Source organism: Talaromyces proteolyticus (genome assembly GCF_021365285.1).
Source record: "Talaromyces proteolyticus strain PMI_201 chromosome Unknown BGW36scaffold_6, whole genome shotgun sequence".
Taxonomy (NCBI): Eukaryota; Fungi; Ascomycota; class Eurotiomycetes; order Eurotiales; family Trichocomaceae; genus Talaromyces; species Talaromyces proteolyticus.
Window position 1 is genome coordinate 2,243,968 of NW_025764282.1, and position 17,660 is coordinate 2,261,627.

General features: G+C 45.7%; 6 protein-coding genes across 6 annotated transcripts; 5 read left to right on the top strand and 1 right to left on the bottom strand.

Annotated features, from left to right (window-relative positions):
• Positions 1 to 1,569: 1,569 nt before the first annotated feature.
• BGW36DRAFT_359657 (putative amino acid permease) lies at positions 1,570 to 3,359 on the top strand (the record flags this gene model as incomplete). Its single annotated transcript, XM_046214095.1, has 3 exons — positions 1,570 to 1,719; positions 1,782 to 2,479; positions 2,543 to 3,359. The coding sequence occupies 3 exons, from the start codon at positions 1,570 to 1,572 to the stop codon at positions 3,357 to 3,359; spliced, it is 1,665 nt and encodes a 554-aa protein (XP_046072584.1).
• A 739-nt stretch (positions 3,360 to 4,098) lies between these two features.
• On the top strand, positions 4,099 to 5,135 carry BGW36DRAFT_379619 (putative phosphatidylethanolamine-binding protein). The gene is made up of 2 exons (XM_046216231.1): positions 4,099 to 4,395; positions 4,449 to 5,135. Exons 1-2 carry the CDS (start codon positions 4,272 to 4,274, stop codon positions 4,862 to 4,864), a joined length of 540 nt encoding a protein of 179 aa, XP_046072585.1. The 5' UTR covers positions 4,099 to 4,271; the 3' UTR covers positions 4,865 to 5,135.
• Positions 5,136 to 8,276: 3,141 nt separating this feature from the next.
• Positions 8,277 to 8,996, top strand: BGW36DRAFT_359659 (uncharacterized protein; the record flags this gene model as incomplete). The annotated part of the gene is made up of 1 exon (XM_046214096.1): positions 8,277 to 8,996. One exon carries the CDS (start codon positions 8,277 to 8,279, stop codon positions 8,994 to 8,996), a length of 720 nt encoding a protein of 239 aa, XP_046072586.1.
• Positions 8,997 to 10,457: 1,461 nt separating this feature from the next.
• BGW36DRAFT_379621 (putative amino acid transporter) lies at positions 10,458 to 12,666 on the bottom strand. The gene is made up of 2 exons (XM_046216232.1): positions 11,947 to 12,666; positions 10,458 to 11,893 (listed from the first exon to the last, which is right to left on the bottom strand). Exons 1-2 carry the CDS (start codon positions 12,405 to 12,407, stop codon positions 10,555 to 10,557), a joined length of 1,800 nt encoding a protein of 599 aa, XP_046072587.1. The 5' UTR covers positions 12,408 to 12,666; the 3' UTR covers positions 10,458 to 10,554.
• Positions 12,631 to 13,333, top strand: BGW36DRAFT_176675 (uncharacterized protein). Its single transcript, XM_046209684.1, has one exon. It carries the CDS (start codon positions 12,806 to 12,808, stop codon positions 13,199 to 13,201), a length of 396 nt encoding a protein of 131 aa, XP_046072588.1. The 5' UTR covers positions 12,631 to 12,805; the 3' UTR covers positions 13,202 to 13,333.
• Positions 13,334 to 15,307: 1,974 nt separating this feature from the next.
• Positions 15,308 to 16,318, top strand: BGW36DRAFT_359661 (nucleotide-diphospho-sugar transferase; the record flags this gene model as incomplete). Its single annotated transcript, XM_046214097.1, has 1 exon — positions 15,308 to 16,318. The coding sequence occupies one exon, from the start codon at positions 15,308 to 15,310 to the stop codon at positions 16,316 to 16,318; it is 1,011 nt and encodes a 336-aa protein (XP_046072589.1).
• Between the last annotated feature and the right edge of the window lie 1,342 nt (positions 16,319 to 17,660).

Below are 17,660 nucleotides of genomic sequence, written 5' to 3' on the forward strand. Positions count from 1 at the left end.
GTATTATAAATTCGGCCATCAATTGATGCCTCAAACTCATTATAGTTAATAATTGCTGATGTTACATGTACTATTCGGTATTTAGAACTATATGTTAGATGTAAGTTTGTATAGTACATGGATGTGTGCGTTAATTCATGTATGTTGAAATAATATACACATTATCATCCACAGCATACGGTCAATATTAAACTTTGTAGGTAGATCCTGGCAAGCCAAGTCCTATTCGAGTACTTTCCCCTTCATCAGGACCTCATATATGAAACTAGATTTCATAAGATTTATCAATGTTGTAGCTTTGCATGGTTGTTTCGTTTGAGTGATGATAGTTCTCGCAACCCCATAATCAATAGTCATCAATGACGAGTTGTAAGTCATATCTTCAATATTGGTATTATGAATTATCTCATTGATATATCTTAGGGCGGTCATATCTAATCTTGACCTTCTGCCAGTTGCGTACAATACGGTCCTTTGCCACCGGACGCTCAACTCCGGATCTGACCGAAGACGGGCTTAGTACAGAACGATAATTTTTCTGGATGTTGGGCACAGACGTCGGACCTGTGAGCGCCGAGAATGTCTATAGTTTTGTCTCTATAGTTTCGCCTCACAGACCCTCTCGATATCGAACGAATCATGAAACAGCATTGGAGCTCATTGTATAAAGGATCCACAATCCAATTCATGAGAGTAAACGCCTCTGGCTGACGGCAAATATATGTCGGTTTGTGACGAGTCTATATAGTGAAAGATGTTGCGACAGATAGCAATAGAATCTGTCGTCGTGTTGAGGTCTATGACATGCATGTAACGCACATCATGGAACAGCTCGTAGGGCTTCTGATGTTGCTTGTGGCCAGTAAAATTTTCAGTGTGGAGTGCGGGACATCACTTCCTACTTCGCTAGGCCGACCAACCTAGTGGAGGGCCAATCACAATAAACATATGCGAAGAAGTGCATTATTATTGGCCAAAGATTGGAAGGTAGACGCCCCTGCGTCATCATGCGGCGGCATGGAGCTTGATTGCTGTGGAATTTCGACTGTGGAGGGAATTCACGGACTATGATTGGCTACTACACCGAGGCCCATGAGATGAATGGCTTGCACCCGAGCCCTAGCGACGCGCTAGATCCAAATATATTACGCTAGTCCTGGATAGGAAGGGGAACGGGGCGCTGACACGCGAGATACGGGTGCGACACTATGGTTGTCGTCGCCAGCGTTAAGCCTATCACGCAGCGCAAAACCGAGCAACCTCAGCGCTAGAGCGCATGTTTCGAGAAAAAGCGTTACCTTGGGCGAGGAGATTACTCTTGTCGCGCGACCAGCTGATCCACCCCTGCAACTCATGATTTTAGCTTTTTTGGGCTCTTTTTTCCTTTCCTGTGCCGTTGCCTTTCCTCCTTTCTTTTTTCCTCTTATTATCACCTCCCGTCGCTATAATCAAGTGTCCAGCGAGACATCTGATGGACCAGGAGACGCTCATTAACCTGTTGTCGCAGCGCAAGAGGATAGTTCGATACTTCAAGTGGCGGTGAACCGCTTTAGCAACCCTATCTCTACAATGTCTACCACCACGGAAACCACATCAGTTGAGAAGGCTGCCCGCCAAAATGTGCGCAGTCAAGTCGAACTGCCCGACCATCGTATTGTCCAGCTAGACGAGCTTTCTGCTGCGGATCGCGTCCTGGCCGAGCAATTTGGCTACCAGCCGGTATGATCCAACATTCTCTTGAAGGAATGAGGTTTATTCATTGTTAACTGAAGGCGTTCTAGGTGTTCAAACGTGAGTTTGGCTATCTTTCTACCTTCTCATTTGCATTCAGTATCTCGGGTCTGTTCGCGACAATTTCAACAACATTTTCCTATCCGCTGGTGGCTGGTGGCTCTGCCTCGGTGATCTGGTGCTGGCTCATCTCTGGAATTGGCTGCATGTGTATTGCAGCATCGGTTGCAGAGCTGGTGTCTGCATACCCGACAAGTGGTGGTCTCTATTTCACTGTTTCGCGGCTTGCCCCGCCACGATGGGTGCCATCTATCAGTTGGATGACTGGCTGGATCAACCTTTTGGGCCAGGTCGCTGGAATCGCATCCTCGGAGTACGGTTCAGCCCAGATGCTGTTGGCTGCGGTTTCTATGGGTCGTGATTTCAACTGGACGCCAACCACCGGCATGACAGTTGGTGTCATGGCTGCTTTGACAGTCCTATGCGGCATTCTCAACTCACTCCCCACAGGCTGGATGGAAAAGATGACTCGATCTTATGTGATCTTCCACTTGGCTGTCTTGGTCACGTGTTGCATTGCCCTTCTCGCCAAGACTGACAAAAGCCTGAGGCATGATGCCTCATATGTCTTCACTAATGTCGAACCCACATCTGGGTGGTCGCCAAGTGGATTCTCGTTCTTGTTTGGTTTCTTGTCTGTATCCTGGACGATGACCGACTACGATGCGACGGCTCATATTGCCGAAGAGTAGGTTCCTTCTTTCGTTCCCCGAAGACGACGTTGGAGAATCCATACTGACTTTGAATGCAGGATTCAAGACCCCGAGATAAAGGCTCCTTGGGCGATCTTCCTGGCCATGGCTGCAGTTTATGTTCTCGGTTGGCTGTTCAACATCGTTCTGTGCTTTGTTATGGGCGACCCGAACAGTCTTATCAACTCTCCTATGGAGCAACCTGTTGCTCAAATATTCTACAACAGTCTCGGCAAATCTGGTGGCCTGGTCTACACCGTCTGCGCTTTCATCCTCTTGCAGTTCATCTGTTTCACCGCCACTCAGTCCCTTGCACGTACTGTGTTTGCTTTCTCCCGCGACCGATTGCTTCCCTTGTCCAACGTCTGGTGTAAAGTAAGTAAACTCACAGGTACTCCCCTGTATGCAGTTTGGTTCTCCGTCTTCTGGTGCATTGCCATCAACCTCATCGCCCTCGGTAACTACGCCGCCATCCTGGGCGTCTTCAACATCACCGCTATTGCCCTCGATTGGTCATACATCATCCCCGTGGTCTGCAAGCTGTTTTTCGGCAGATTTGAGCCTGGTCCTTGGCACATGGGCAAATTTTCTGTCTTGGTCAACTGGTGGGCTGTCATCTGGACAACTTTCGTTTCGATCATTTTCTTCTTCCCAACCGCTGAACCTGTGACTGGAGAAAACATGAATTATGCAATTGTTTTCATGGCGTTCATCATGCTGTGTGCACTTGTGTACTGGTATGTCCGGGGTAAGAAATTTTATGTTGGTCCTATCAAGGAGACTGTTGTGCAAGGTCACAGTACCGGTGGCGGCATTCTGGAGGCGACTCCTACCGAGAGTATAGAGAAAAAGGATGGCGAGAAAACCGCCATATAATAGTTTTGTATTCTATCGGTTGTTGAGGATATTAGTGCCATTTCATGAAGTGAAGCAGTTGTTGAGCAGCATATGGTGAGGCTTTGTGATTTGAAGAATCTCTTCTTCTTCCCGAAGAGATTTGCCAGTGGTTGAGTGTGCATACAAATAAGTATTTCTGTTTAGATTATGAATGGCACTGGATTACTTCTATTACTTCTATCTGGACTACCTCATACTGCTTGAGTGATTTAACAGACCAATAGGACAAGACCTGCGGTCAATATATGGTTGGGCGATCTGTAAGCTAAGCTTATCCTAAATTTAATGTTATTATGTTGGAAATTGCTAGTGTTCAAGCTCCACTTGTCTTAATTAATTTTCTTTTTGAGATGTACGGAGTAGTTTAATAGAATTTGTCGCGTCAATTGACTCGGTTTGCGGGCTGTATCAATATACATACAAATCACGGACGTACCCACCTCTGCAACGTGCTAGGACTAGTATGACTACAAACGCATGTAGTCGACGATATCAGCAATAAATCCGACTTTATATTGTCCTACTTTACACAGTGTCTTATATTTTTATATAGAATATAGATATAGATCAATGGTGGACTGTTCAAGGGATTACGCAGGCCAATAGCAAGGCTCACGGCCGCCAAGGGCTCCGGATATAGGCGTTAACGCCGCAAAGTCCGGCGGCTCGGGGGATTATTACCCCAGATGATCTGCAACCACGCAACAAACACGCAACTTTAGCATCAAATTGATGCTTAGCGGATTTTCAACATTTGAAAACGCTCCGAAGGTGGTTGGCGACATATAAAGTTGTCAACATTTAGCCAGGCGGTTTTGACTTTTTTCCACCTCCTTCTCCTCTTGTCTTTTTGCTGTGGCAACACCTCGGATCCACTCGCGAAGACCGAAAATGCCGTCCTACAAAAACATCGACAGCTATCTGGGCCAGATCAAGAGCGACAGCTCTAAGGTTCTGGAGTTGTCAATTGGATCCCACAAGAATGTGCCCTTTGGCGCGAAGATTCCAAAAGCCGGTACATAAAATATGAAAAGAGGACAGGATAACAGCTAATAAGAGTATTTCTAGATGCCCAGAGCCCGCCCACACTAAAGCTTCCCCCTTCTTTGGTCGACTCCAACAAAAAGTACATTCTCGTCGCCATTGACATCGACGCCCCATTCCCTTCATGGCGCGGTCTCGGCCCTATTCTTCACTGGGTTCAGCCAGGTTTTAAGCACGATCCAGAAACCGGCAACTTGACAACCTCTGAGCCATTTATCACAAACTACATTGGTCCCGCACCACCTCCGCCAAGTTCCCCTCATCGTTACTGTTTCTTTTTGTACGAGCAACCTGAATCGCTAGTTGTAAGCGAGCATGCACCCAAAGGTGGGAAGAAAGTTGGGAATGCGGCGAGGATGTGGTTTGATTTGGAGGGGTATGAGAGTAAGATCGGGCTGAAAGGGGGTATTGTTGCAGGTAATTGGTTTGTGAGTAACTAAGCCACGAATTTAACTTTACACTCGATGTTCCTGTGAATCTTTAGAAATGTTTCCTGCATTTACGCAAAGCAGGAAGGTTTATTGGCGTGCTGTTTGTTCAGACTCAGGTGTATGTTCGTACTTGCGAAACATTCCACACGGGCTCGAACTGGAATACCCCTTGCATAGACTCTATCACGAACCACGAAACAATTGTATCGTGCCCAAATAGAATAATTTTTACTCAAAACCAGGATCCCAGTAGAATTAAGCCACGGAATGTGAACGCGACCACCATTATGATCTGATTGCTAAACGTATCTCAGGGGTTGACGTCCATGAGCGTGTATATATAGCCGTGGAGGATATTACTCACAGGCCGTAAACTTCGAATCTAAACGTCACTTTTGCTCGATCCCATTAAAATCAGCCAAATAATTACAATGAAGTCCGTGCTTGTTTTAACACTTTGCCTCGTTGCTGCTATGGCAGCTCCGATCGCCACTCCGATCGCCACTACACAAGATCTAAACGCTGATACTGTATTACCTTCCCAAAAAAGCAACCTGAAAAAGACTCCAACCTAACATATTATTAGAAGCCGCCTCGAAAAACCTCGACGAACCACCACAGCGAGCCAATGCATGCTGTCGCCTCGAAAGTACCCGACACCAACAGAATATCCAAACGCCTAGATGCAGCAGTCTTCGCAGCTGAAGCCCCGAAACAAGGCGCGGGTGGCTTTTCTAAAGATGCAGTGGCATTACCAGCAGCGACACAAAGTACCAAACGGTCGAGCCTCTGGCAAAACCTGCCAAAGCGAGATGACGAAATAATACAGGGTCTTGAAATAGCACCGAAGGCATTGGAGATGATCGTGCCGGTCGTAGAGAAAGTCAAGCAACTAATGTGATGGGTGCTAATCATGGCAGAGTGTTGGGGTTTGTCTTATGACCTTGATTTTCAGTGCATGCATGTAGTTTTAATATTTTCTATTGAATTTGACTTCATTGCTCTTCATAATTTGAGAAAGTATATCCAGTAGCTGGCGTGATATTAGTTGCGTGGTCAACTTTCTTAGCGAGGTAGAGGTCTGATAGGTATGATTGAGTTCTGATACTGGAATGCCACAAAGACTCCTTTCATAGTTAAAGAATTTCTACTTTAGGAGATAGGCAAATAAACGGTAGCATATGACCTAGTTAAGCTGCCCTTAGGAATACGCACTTAGTCTCTGGCTGTCAAAAAACACAATTCTTTGACACGTAAATACTCATATGCACCTGAAAAGAGCCTTATGTAGAAGGGGGAATGCTTTTCCTGCTGCCACACGAATGTGCAAAAGATTTTGCTATTTGATCTCTTTGTCCCGAGAGAATATCGCTGCACTGTCGAAGGCATTTGGGGTTGTTTTTTGGGGGGTTATTAATACTACTTAATTGACATTAATACACTCCAGAAAACTATGCAGTATTGATTTTATGGTAATTTTACTTAGAGTGTAACGGCAAGGTATAATAGGAGCACCTGAGTCAGGTGGTTTTCTTGCCCTAAGCGGAATCTATCCCTACCGCTTGTATTCTGAGTGATGATAGAAGTGAAAATGGTTTTTAATTTGATAGAAAATATGTTAACAGATGGGAGGGCCAAGTAGAAGTGCCTGCTGGCCTTACACAGATTATAGGCTGATACTATAGAAATTTTATATCACTCACATCTCTCTCATTCCCACACAAGATTTAGTTAAGTTGACGAAGAAAAATTAATTATTAATAAGTAGTCTGAGTGAATATTTACTAATTTACATATAATTCCAGCCGTGAAAGACGTCGTTGAGCTAGTCCTTCGAAAACTAAATGCGCAGTCTGAGGTGAGTGCAGAGCAGCGGTATAGCGTCGTATGAAAATTGATAGGTTATCAGCTTCGTTATTGTCATTTGCGAAGAGGTACACAATTCCCTTGACTGGTTGCATTATAAACGCAATTAACGATGGGCCACGAAATGGTAAACGGTAATTAACTAAGCTTACTTTTAATGCGAGCCCCAACATTTTGACAATTGAGTTGAAGTAGCGTTATTAGAAAGAGCTGACATCAAACAAGGCTCCTGCGACGAGAATGATGCTACTGAGATGTTTTGGGTAGATACAGTATTACCCTGACAGTAAGACCTCAGCATACTACCAAGAACTTCGCTGGACTGGTTGCCACCAAGTGTTTGTCTGAGATGACATCCATGATTGTCGAGAATATTGAGAGCACAGTCGATGTCTTCATTCATTTGCTCTTGGGAGGTCCCGGAAGTCGCGGAACAAGCGTTCTGGAGCGCCCTTTGCGTGTTGCCAGCTCTCATGCTGTGACATGTCGCACTGGCTATGGCTGGTAAGGCGACAAGAAGTAGGAAAAGCTTGACCATTATGAAGATATGTAAAGGAGGAGGCAAGGCCACACTCTTGATGATTCAGTTGGTACTGGGTGGAAAAGTTCGAATTATGGGAATGATTTTGAACAATTGAAATTCATCGAAGAGTCCAAGAAGTCCATTCATTTTATATGAAATTCCAGATAGTAAAAACAAAGTCATTCTGCCGGAATCGTAGGCGGAAATATCAGCTGATAATACTAATCAAGGTTATTTGCATTATCACAGCATCCAAGTATGAGTGATATCCTACCTATCATGAAAATGACATTAACTATTGTTTTGGTGTACTAGATTCGAGTATTCTTTCAGATTCTTCGGCGATCTGCAAAATATAGCCTTGGCTCTTATGTACAGTTGATAAGAACGGCGTTTTAGTAGATGCAGTTGTCTATACTGATTGTATTGCCTATTGTTAAGAGTGCCAAGTTGGCTTGTTAGTTACCGGCGATTGATTGTAATTATACTTATTTTATTAATATATTGATTTATCGACTAATAACTCCTAAGATAGAATCCCTTAACCTTGGCATTTCTAGAGTCTTGCCATAGACGCTGAGTGCCGAGAAGAAACTCCGATAAAAAGTGACCTACATCAAATAATGCGCAATATTGGTACGGAGAATTCCAATCAGTTCTATTCTAATCAGTTATTCTGTGGAAATTGAGAGAAAAGAGTAAAATACGAGAATGGATGAAAGTATTTCCATCATACGGAATTCAATAGTAACTCAAGTCTATAAGACTCTATGACGACATTTAGAAACGGATCCATTTCCGAAAGGTCAAAGAAAGAAACCAAGGTACTGCCAAGTTAAGGTGTATTTTGTTAAAAGAGGAATCAAAAACACCTGTAGTACCTGGCAGAACTAGTAATTAGGGAACGATAGATACCCACATGAAAACCTTTACTTCTTGCGATCATAAGTTCGTCACCCTGGGGCCAACGGGGCATTTTTTTCTTGCCATTTCTTCTATTTCTGCCCAGAATAGTTTTTTGATATTTCAAGAATGGTTATTGGATATTCATTGGCTTTGCTTGCGGTTAGCCATGCAATGGGATCGGTAGCTTTGTGCCATGTACCCAAATCAAAATGCCGACAGTTATTTGGACTCTCCACAGAATCTTTGGTCATTTATTCTATATTTCATCGAGATGATGTTTCTTTTATGAGATGTATTGGACCATACGTGGGTTGGTACCAAGCGATCTTGCTACTTCATTTCAACTTTTTGTTGAATATCCATCAATATCAACCGCGCTCAAAACAGAGCTACATGAACCGAGTCAAGCAATCATTATCTCAAATGTGGAACCCTAGAGGAATTGGTACAACTTGGGGCCATTGCAAGAGGCCTACAGCAGGGGAATATGCCACCCACAATAAGGCAGTCTTTCTGATTCAGAGAACCTTAAGCGCGGCATTGGCGTTATTAATTCTTTATGCATGGGATGACGGAGCTAAAGCACCCCGTTACTTCAATTTTGCGGATTTTACACCAGAAAAACAACATCTTATCCAACGATTTCATGAAGTCACCTGGAGAGAATTACAAGCAAGATGTGCTTTGACGGTCATAAGTCAAATTTACGACTACTCATTCATCACTTGGATACACTCAGTTTTATCTGTGATTGGAGTTCTCTTTCTGGGACACGACACGGAGGCTTGGCCGGATCTTTTTGGGGATATTACCGAAGCGTACACGATAAGACGAGCATGGGTGTAAGTTTCATATTCTTAAAGCCCATGAGTGACTATTTTAAAACATGTGCCCTGCTAACCATTAAATAAAACTGACAGAAATTTCTGGCATGGACTTTTCTATACAGCGATTCGGGCACACGCCTCAATGATTGTTGATTCATTATTCAGGATACCCAAAAAGTCGATTCTCGGCCGCTCGATGAAGGTAGTCGTAGCTTTTCAGTTATCAGCTCTGATACATATTATCGCGGCCCCTGATCCTTATTTAGCTACACCTGTGTTTATGAAGTGGGCTATAAAGTTCTCTGCTTGCTTAATTTTCGAAAATATAGTGTTCGAAACAGCCAAAAACTTAATACCTCACCGTTATGAGAGCTATAAGAACCTAGCTAAGTATGCGGGATACTTTTGGGTCTGTCTCATATCTACTTGGCTGGTTCCGGGAGAGGCTTATCAAATCATGTGGATGTATTGGCTATAGATTTTGAGGTATTGATTAATCCGATTTTGCTTGGCTAGTACTAGTTGGCCAAAATAAAGCCTCTGCCTTTTTTTAAGTGGTACAGAGGTCTGGCTGATGTGCAGATATTTATTAACAGATGTGTCATCTGGTACATATCTAATAGACCTGGCCGTCCTGCTTGTTTGAACATAATGTAATAAAAACTTGATTCTCATTTGAATGTTATTTCAGACTGTCGGCCGCGCGATCTTCACCGAGATGAACTCTTAAAAACCAATAATTGCAAATACATGTTATTTTAGATTTAAAAATAGTTCTTATAATACACATGTTCACTATGGCAACAAATGCATCATAGGGAATATTTGAAGGCGATGGGGGCTCGGAGACGACGGTGAATTTTGATGGAGAGCTGCAGGAAGTAACGTGAGCAGCATAGGATTTAGGGTTAGGGTTAAAGAAGTATGAAACGACGCTGCTGTGTGCTGTTGAGGTGCCAATATTGCTTTTGTAGGGAGGATATTCCTAAAAGTTGAAGTTGGAGCGGAAAAGTTATGGCGGAAGCACTTGAGATTATTAGAATGCAAGACGGGGTGGCTAGGACTTGTTATTCATATATTTCTGAGCGAGCTAAGTGTAATTTGAAGCTTTATCTCTATGCCGAGTATTATATATTTTCTAAGGAATAATCAATTGTTGAGGGTTATCGGACTATGGGGGGAACTCGCTGTAAATTATTGTCCGACATGTGAGAATGGGTGGTAATGTTACGTTTAACGATGTAGGTACCGAATGGAGACATTACAAGGCTGTGTGATCGTAATTGTTCGAGATCTTGGAAATTAATTCTAGTCTTTATCGAAAATCTTTCGAAAAAGAAAACAGATCTATGGGTTCTCTGCCTGGTAGATGTAATATTACATATCATTGCTGATTTGTAATGATCGAGAATACTTCTGCTGAAGTTCCTTAGTCTATGGATCAAAATTAGACGGTTATATTTGATAAATTATAATGATTTCATTGGATTTTCGAACGATAGCTCAAAGTTTGCTTTTGTTTATTACATCTTTTGTAATTATTAAACATGTCCCATCTGCCACATAATGAACGGCTTCTAGCTCTGCACCGGACTCTTGCAGGTGAACGAGGTAGTCACACTGTTGGCATACGCATCTTTCAACACTTCAATTGCGGAATAAGCACCAAGACCAGCAAGGGCCATTGCGCCGAGGAAGTAGATAATGTTGAAAGAGCTGAAGTAAAAGTACTTGCTGGTAAGGAAGCCTGGGAAGAAGAATCCACGGATGACGCGACGAATACCGCTGTCATGGCGCACAGTCTCGCCGTTTTCGGGGTTGAATCCCTCACCCTCCTGCATAGCATTCTTCTTTATCCAGAATGCGATTGCGAGAAGCGGTGGGAAGCTGTACGTGAAGTGCAGGATGCAGAATGCAGCAACAACGGATGTCAAGCCAGAGAAGTTGGGGATGGAGGCGGCAATGATGAATGCAATCGCCCAGTAAACAGGAATTAACACAGCCCAGGCAATCTTGCCACCCCTGGTGGTCAAGGGAGGGAAGCGGAAAATCTCGACAAAGATGTTGTGATAGAGGACCTTGACACCGATATTTCCGTACAAAGCCGCGGCGATGGCAGCGCTAAGCATGGCGAACACGTTACCGGTGGTTTGCAGACCATAGCCACTGACACCCAAATAACTAGGGTTGACAGTGTATTGGCCTTGATATCCGTACATAAAGAGGCCATAGAACATGTACCAGAAATAAATGAACAGCTGGGCGGCGAACATGCCGGTGAAGAAATCCTTGGGACGCTTCATCTCAGCCATGAACTCGGGGAACACCATAGAGCCACCGTAGGCAAAGACGGCCTGCATTGCACCGCTGACAGAACCAGAGAAACCTCCTGTGGAAGGCAGTCCACCGCTAGTTGTCACGGGAGGCCAGTTGCCATTAGCATCCTGTTGGACGAGGAGACCACCATCAATCACGGACCCGGCAGCTTGCGCGACAGCGCTGTAATTAGGTGCCTGATGAGCGGCGGCACCCATTGTGACGAACATGCAAAGAAGGTTGATCCAGACGGCAGCGTTTGCAATCCAGCCAAACTTTTGCAGGGTACGAATCTGACCAATGATGAAACCAACAATAGCCCAGATCAAGCAGCAGACAATGAAGCAGAGCTTGAATTTGGAGACTTGGGATAGGGCTTCTCCATTGGAGATGACAATCAACCCGACATTGAGAATCAGCTGGATACTCTCCAAGATATTGAAAATATAGCGCAACCACGAGCCAAACAAGCGGAAGCCAATATCACCGAAGTGGCGCACGGGGTACTGGTATGAATCGAGGCCGAGGAAGGTGTTCCAGAGAAGATAACCAGAGTAGATGGCAAGACCAGCGAAGACTGTGAACAGAACAATGCCAGGACTATAACAGTTAGTATATGTGTGTTTTCATCGTTGCATATGGCTAAGACTCACCCCCAACCCATGGTCGCAAAGGCATAGGGCAAACCGAATGGACCCAGAATATCGGTAGTGATCAGATAAAAGATTGCGCCGCGAGTGGCAGTACGGAGGGCGCGCGAGGCATTGGTCCATTCCTGATCGGTAATGACGTCTCTCACAGCAGGATTGTTGGTGTTGAGGTGGGCAGCGCTCTTGACTTCCTTGTCGCTGCCGGCCTCCTGGGTCACGCCAGCGTCTGACTTGGAAGGGAAGATCATCGAGAGCCACCCACGCTCCTTGTCGTGGTCAGGATAGCTGTCCTCCTCGACACGAGTCAACTGGGCATAGTAGTGGTACTCCTCGAAAGTGACGGACGGGTCATGCAAGGGACGGTGCTGGGGGCGCGTGGCCTCAACAGCATCAACCATGTCGCGCTCCTTCTCATTGAGGCGAGGATCACCGCCGTCCAGCATGAAACTGGCAGGTTGGGCCATTGTTGGAGGAGATGGAGCACGAAGGCAAACGGAGATGGAGGAGATGGAGGAGATGGAGAGAAGAGAGGCTGGGGGAGGCAAGACGAAAAAGCGTAGGAGGACGCGGTCAATATTAAATATTATAGGCGCGGAAGGTACAGGAAAGAGGGACGTGAGGCAGTACGGCCGGAAAAGGAAGGTGCAAGGGCAGCACAGCAAATGAGGAAGGTGGTCACTGCCGCACCTGCCTATGATAAGCTGCTGGCTTTATGCCTTTATAAGATTGTGCGTTAGTATTGGCAATAGAATTGACTCTTGCTTCTGGCTCCGAGCAGATCTTGCACGCCTGTGGCGCCATTGCCCAATCAGCGCCCCCAAGCGGCCCCGCCGGATGTCAGTGGCAGTCGGTGGCACCCGGGATGCTTGTTAATGCTTGTTTTCTCTTCTTGCTCTTTCCCCCTGCCTCTCTCCCTATATCTCGCCTATGCTCCTATCACCATGGTCGTATCACCTCTACGACTGACTTTGACGCACAATTGCGGCAGTACCAGCAGTCTCCTTTCTCTCTTGCCCTGTCTTCTCTGATTTACCCTGTTCTGCTTGTGAAATTTTGTTGTGGCAATTCGCAGGCGAAATCGCAGACGGTTCCATGTCACCAGGTCCGGAGATTGCCATTTCGGGATCTAACGAGCCCCACAGAACCGCGCGCCAGGCCCAGCCAGCCGGTGCCGGCGCTTGCGGGGTGCAGCAACTGCCTGTGTTTTAGCCTTAGTTTTGCCCTGCCAGTTTTGAAAACCTTGACTTCTTGTAATTGATGAAGAGCGGCGAGGCAGCTATTTCGCCACATTCTACCCGCCAGAATTTTCTCATCCCAGCCATCAAATCACCCCGCCGCATCCGGGCAAGTTTAACTGGGGCATGAACCACGGACGTGCACTATTATCTAATACACTAGTGCGATATGACTGGCGCTTCGACGAGAACCGGGCTTTGCCTGCCAAAAGAAGCCTGATACAACGAGGTGGATGCCGGCTAGAACCCTCCGTCGAAGTTTCTGCGCTTCGTGATTGGCCCGTCTATGCACGGCTATTTCGAAAATTCGACACTGGCGACGATGCTCTCAGAGGTTCTTGTCTCATTTTCTCTTCGCGAATGTGAGCATATTGCCCTCTTTGTATGGATTGGGCGTCCATACTTGGAATCCAGGCTACCCCCGGTTATCGTCGGGGCACCGATAGCGATTTCCGCCTTTTACGGGTTTACAGCTGTACTCCATCTTGATATTGACATTTCACCGATCGTTGGGCAACGAGGCCTTGTTAATTAATCCTGGAGATCGCTTTACCCCGGATATTGCAGATTCACAGTCTGGGGGTGGCGTTGCAGTTCAGCCATGCGGTTGAGAATCCGATGCTGCTTGGTCAAATGCCGTGAACTGAGTTGAATAGAATGTGATACATGCACCTATTCATTTCTCCGATTCCCCATTTCTTTCTTATTTACAAGTGGCTAAAAAAGCTATGTTGAGACCCTGCGTGGTACTAGAGGGGGGGTCGCTTATTGTCGTATCCAGGTCATGGGTTAGTAATGCAGTGTGTAAGATATGGTAATAACCCATTTATCTGTTAACATTTCGTACCCCCTCTAGTATATAGGAGCCGATTTAGAGATTGGGCTATGATTATTTAGACTGGAGGCTTATTTGATCCTGTCTTATGCTGTAGGAGGATCTTACGAGTGAAAGAATGTTGGCAAGGTGAAACTGCCACAGCGAACAGATGCAATGTTATTTCTCTATGTCATTCTGCCCGGTAAGTCAGTTGAGTTGTCCTCTTCAGTTCTAGCCAAGCTTGTTGTATGCATATGTAGTATATAGCAGACTGAAACCAAGTTTCAAGGCAACATTTTGGGAACCGACTATTGATATGACGCAAGAATTCGGATATAAAGCGGCAGTAATAGAAACCTTTACTAAGCCGATCAAAGGCGACATGTAATACTGCCAATCCCATGGTTGGCTGGCGTATCTCGTCTATCGAATGATATAATTAATTCGATAATCGTGTGAGGATCAGCCATCGGCCAATCATCTGATGGCATTCGGACGATCAAACAAATCACACCGTTTCAAGTTACATCGAGCTCTGTAGATCGCACCAGGACGTATCGCAAAGAGAAAACAGACACATTTGTGATTCTCATGCCAGCCAGAAATCGCGGTGTCATTTCCTGGGTTTCAGATTTTCATTCGTTGCCAGCACCATTTCCTTATTTTGTCTTGTCAGAGCGCAATACACGCTAGCACCAAAGCGGTCTAGCCAGGGCCCAAGCATGTAGTTGCGCGTTCAGCCCACCAGGTATCCGTATGGACTAAATCAGTAGTTCATCCTGCTAAACATATCTAATTGATCATTAATGATTATCTCATTCTCAGAGGTTGGCCGCTAAAAGGGACCCCACACTTGGCAGATTTAGAACAGTCCTTCTCGCGCTTTCATCATTCTCTGCTCTGCTCGCCCTCGTGTATATGAGATGGTCGGATCAATGCAACTGTGGCCTCACATAGCACTACCCCTCCAATGTAAGTTTGATATGCACTGTCAAGGCAATCCCCGGCCTCATGCTTGACAAAGCACAAAGCACAACGCACGGTCGCGCGCCAGCCAACGCTCCCATTCGTGGGGGCTCTGGATGATCACGCTTGGCGGCCTCTTAGTGCAATTGCGAGCTCTGCTCAACAGATAAGCCGGCCGACGATCGGCCCACTTTCTGGAAAATTATCTCAGCTGAGGTTCTGACACCTTGTCACTCTTCGGCTTTCTCTATTTTTCTCTCCTGTCAATCTGCCAGTGTGCTCGATGGCGTCGATCGGATAACCCCCATCAGGTCATGGAAACACACTGTCCGTCGACTGATTGAAGATGGCGCGATTCAATCTGCACTTGTACGGCATCGCGGTATTCGTTGCTGTGAGCCTTGTCTACGTTTTCCTATCTCGGCCCTTTTCCTTCACTCCCCGCGTGGCAGACATCTCATACGGTCGCTTGCGCGAGATCAAAGGCGATCGTTTCCCCCGATATGCCATCGCCACATTCCTGAGCGAAGATCCGTCCGAAGAAAACTCACCCGAAGACTATTATTTTTTAGCCACGCGCATTCTGGCGTATCAACTACTGCACGACCCGGCTACGAGATGTAATCGCACGAATATTCCTTTTGTGGTGCTGGTCACCGACGAAGTCAACGAGGCGAAGCGCAACCAGCTGACGCGCGATGGCGCCAAGGTCGTGCGTGCACAGGATATCCCGTTAACTCGTTGGACTAGCACCGGCGCTACGCACTGGAAAAACCAATTTAACAAGCTGCGTCTGCTTGAAATGACGCAGTACGATCGTGTCCTTTTTCTCGACGCCGATACCATCCTGACCCGCCCGATTGACGGAATCTTTAATGAGCCTGAGTCACAAGTCGCCGCGACCTCGCTGCTGGTCGAACGACCAAAGCAGATCCGCTGGGATGAAGGTCAACCTCCCGCCGAATACGTTTTCGCCGCACGATCCGACAGTAGCATATCCGGCCAGCGGGATCATCCATTCCCTCCAGAACGGACGGACGAGTTTGGCGCCGGATTCTGGCTTGCCGCACCATCTGAAGAGCTATACCAATATTTTTTGAACGTAATGAGTCATTATCACCGTTTCGATCCGACGGCGATAGATAGGTCACTCCTGAATTACGCATTCCGTCGAGACGGCACGATGCCCTGGCAGGAACTCAACTACACATGGAGTGCAACGTGGCCAAACTCTCATGATGTAGAGGGAGGCGTTGTATCTTTGCATGAGAAATTCTGGCGCGAGGGACCAGATGATTTGAAAGCCAGGTGGTTGGCATTAAAGAAGAAGATGGAAACTTATCTAAGAGCAAGCTAGCCAGCAATTATACTGATTTTCGTTACATGCATTTGCGGGCAAAGGCTGTTTGAGACTGTTATTATACAAATATCGGTACATAGATCAATAGGACACCAACATACCGTCTAGTCGTTTCTTCATCTTCTCGATGACCTGCGCTTATGCAAAATTACATTGTCTCAAGCAATTTCACTCTTTGCAATGCGAAACCCGAGCCGTTTTCTTTCTGGTACCAGTCAGATTAGGAGATACAATATAGCTCGCCCTAGCAATTCTCTAGTCATAGACATCCTTGGAACGAGGGCATTGGAAGGCCCAGTTTCCATGACGGACCGAGTGTCGACTAACATATATACGTAAAGAGCGCCTATTCTGGTAAGTAATGGTTGTGTCTGTATTCTGAAGGTATATCATATCTCATAGTTCCCCAGTCGAGACCTTCTTCATAAGCCTTGGGCGTATGTGTAAGACGTCGTATTATTAGTCGTATGGTGGAAATTGGCATCAAGACTCAAGTCATGGTTGCCAGCAATAACTATCTCAACTAGATGTGGTTGAGGACGCAATCAATCCACAGTTGATAAAATCTCCGTCCAGGATCCTGACTGGGTAAGATCACTCGCATGGTTTAGGACATCCTCCTCTAGAAGAGCTGGCTAACTATTATAGGTGTCAGAGATGCAAGCCACAGAGATAGGTTTAACAAGGGCTGAATTGGAATCCTTTGTCTCCAGTTATAAAGCTTGCTTGCAAGAAACACGTAAGGGTGGTTCAAAAACTGGCGTCAGCCTGATGAACATGCTCGGTTGATCACGGCATTTAGGGGGCAGTGCTCCGCTTGTTAAATAGGGGCGTTATCATCTCTGTCACCGAGGATTCTCAATTTGATGACAAGATTCGGGAATTGTATTCCTTGAATTTTCCCTCGAAGAGAGGTAGAAAGCTAGCATGGATTGTGATAAATGATAATACAGGTTTGGCAGGAAGTTTACTGCTAATGATGGGATCAGTGATAACATGTACATCCGCCACGGCGGTAGGCCATTAGAGTTATAAAAATTTATACCATAATTTATTATTAGAAGATTATATATTATCATACCTCCATATATCCGCTTGTCCATGCTATTCGTTCTCAATGTTACCTTGGGCTGCACCTCATCAAAGCCTATTCTACCCTGTGATGACAAAGAACTTCTCGTTGTACCATGTTGCTCCATGTTTTGACAGACCCGCATCTTTGTCTCTATGCAACAACAAAGATGGAGGCAGGATGTTAAGAATCGCATCTAAAAGCAGTCTTTAAAATTTGCTATATCCCCTGGGGGTGATAGCTTCTCATTTCTATTCATGAACCTAA

Coding starts and splice junctions, on each gene's coding strand:
- BGW36DRAFT_379621 (XM_046216232.1), bottom strand. CDS start 12,407: ATGGCCCAACCTGCCAGTTTCATGCTGGACGGCGGTGATCCTCGCCTC. Junction 11,894..11,946: donor TTTGCGACCATGGGTTGGGG/GTGAGTCTTAGC, acceptor TAACTGTTATAG/TCCTGGCATTGTTCTGTTCA.
- BGW36DRAFT_176675 (XM_046209684.1), top strand. CDS start 12,806: ATGCTTGTTAATGCTTGTTTTCTCTTCTTGCTCTTTCCCCCTGCCTCT.
- BGW36DRAFT_379619 (XM_046216231.1), top strand. CDS start 4,272: ATGCCGTCCTACAAAAACATCGACAGCTATCTGGGCCAGATCAAGAGC. Junction 4,396..4,448: donor CGCGAAGATTCCAAAAGCCG/GTACATAAAATA, acceptor GAGTATTTCTAG/ATGCCCAGAGCCCGCCCACA.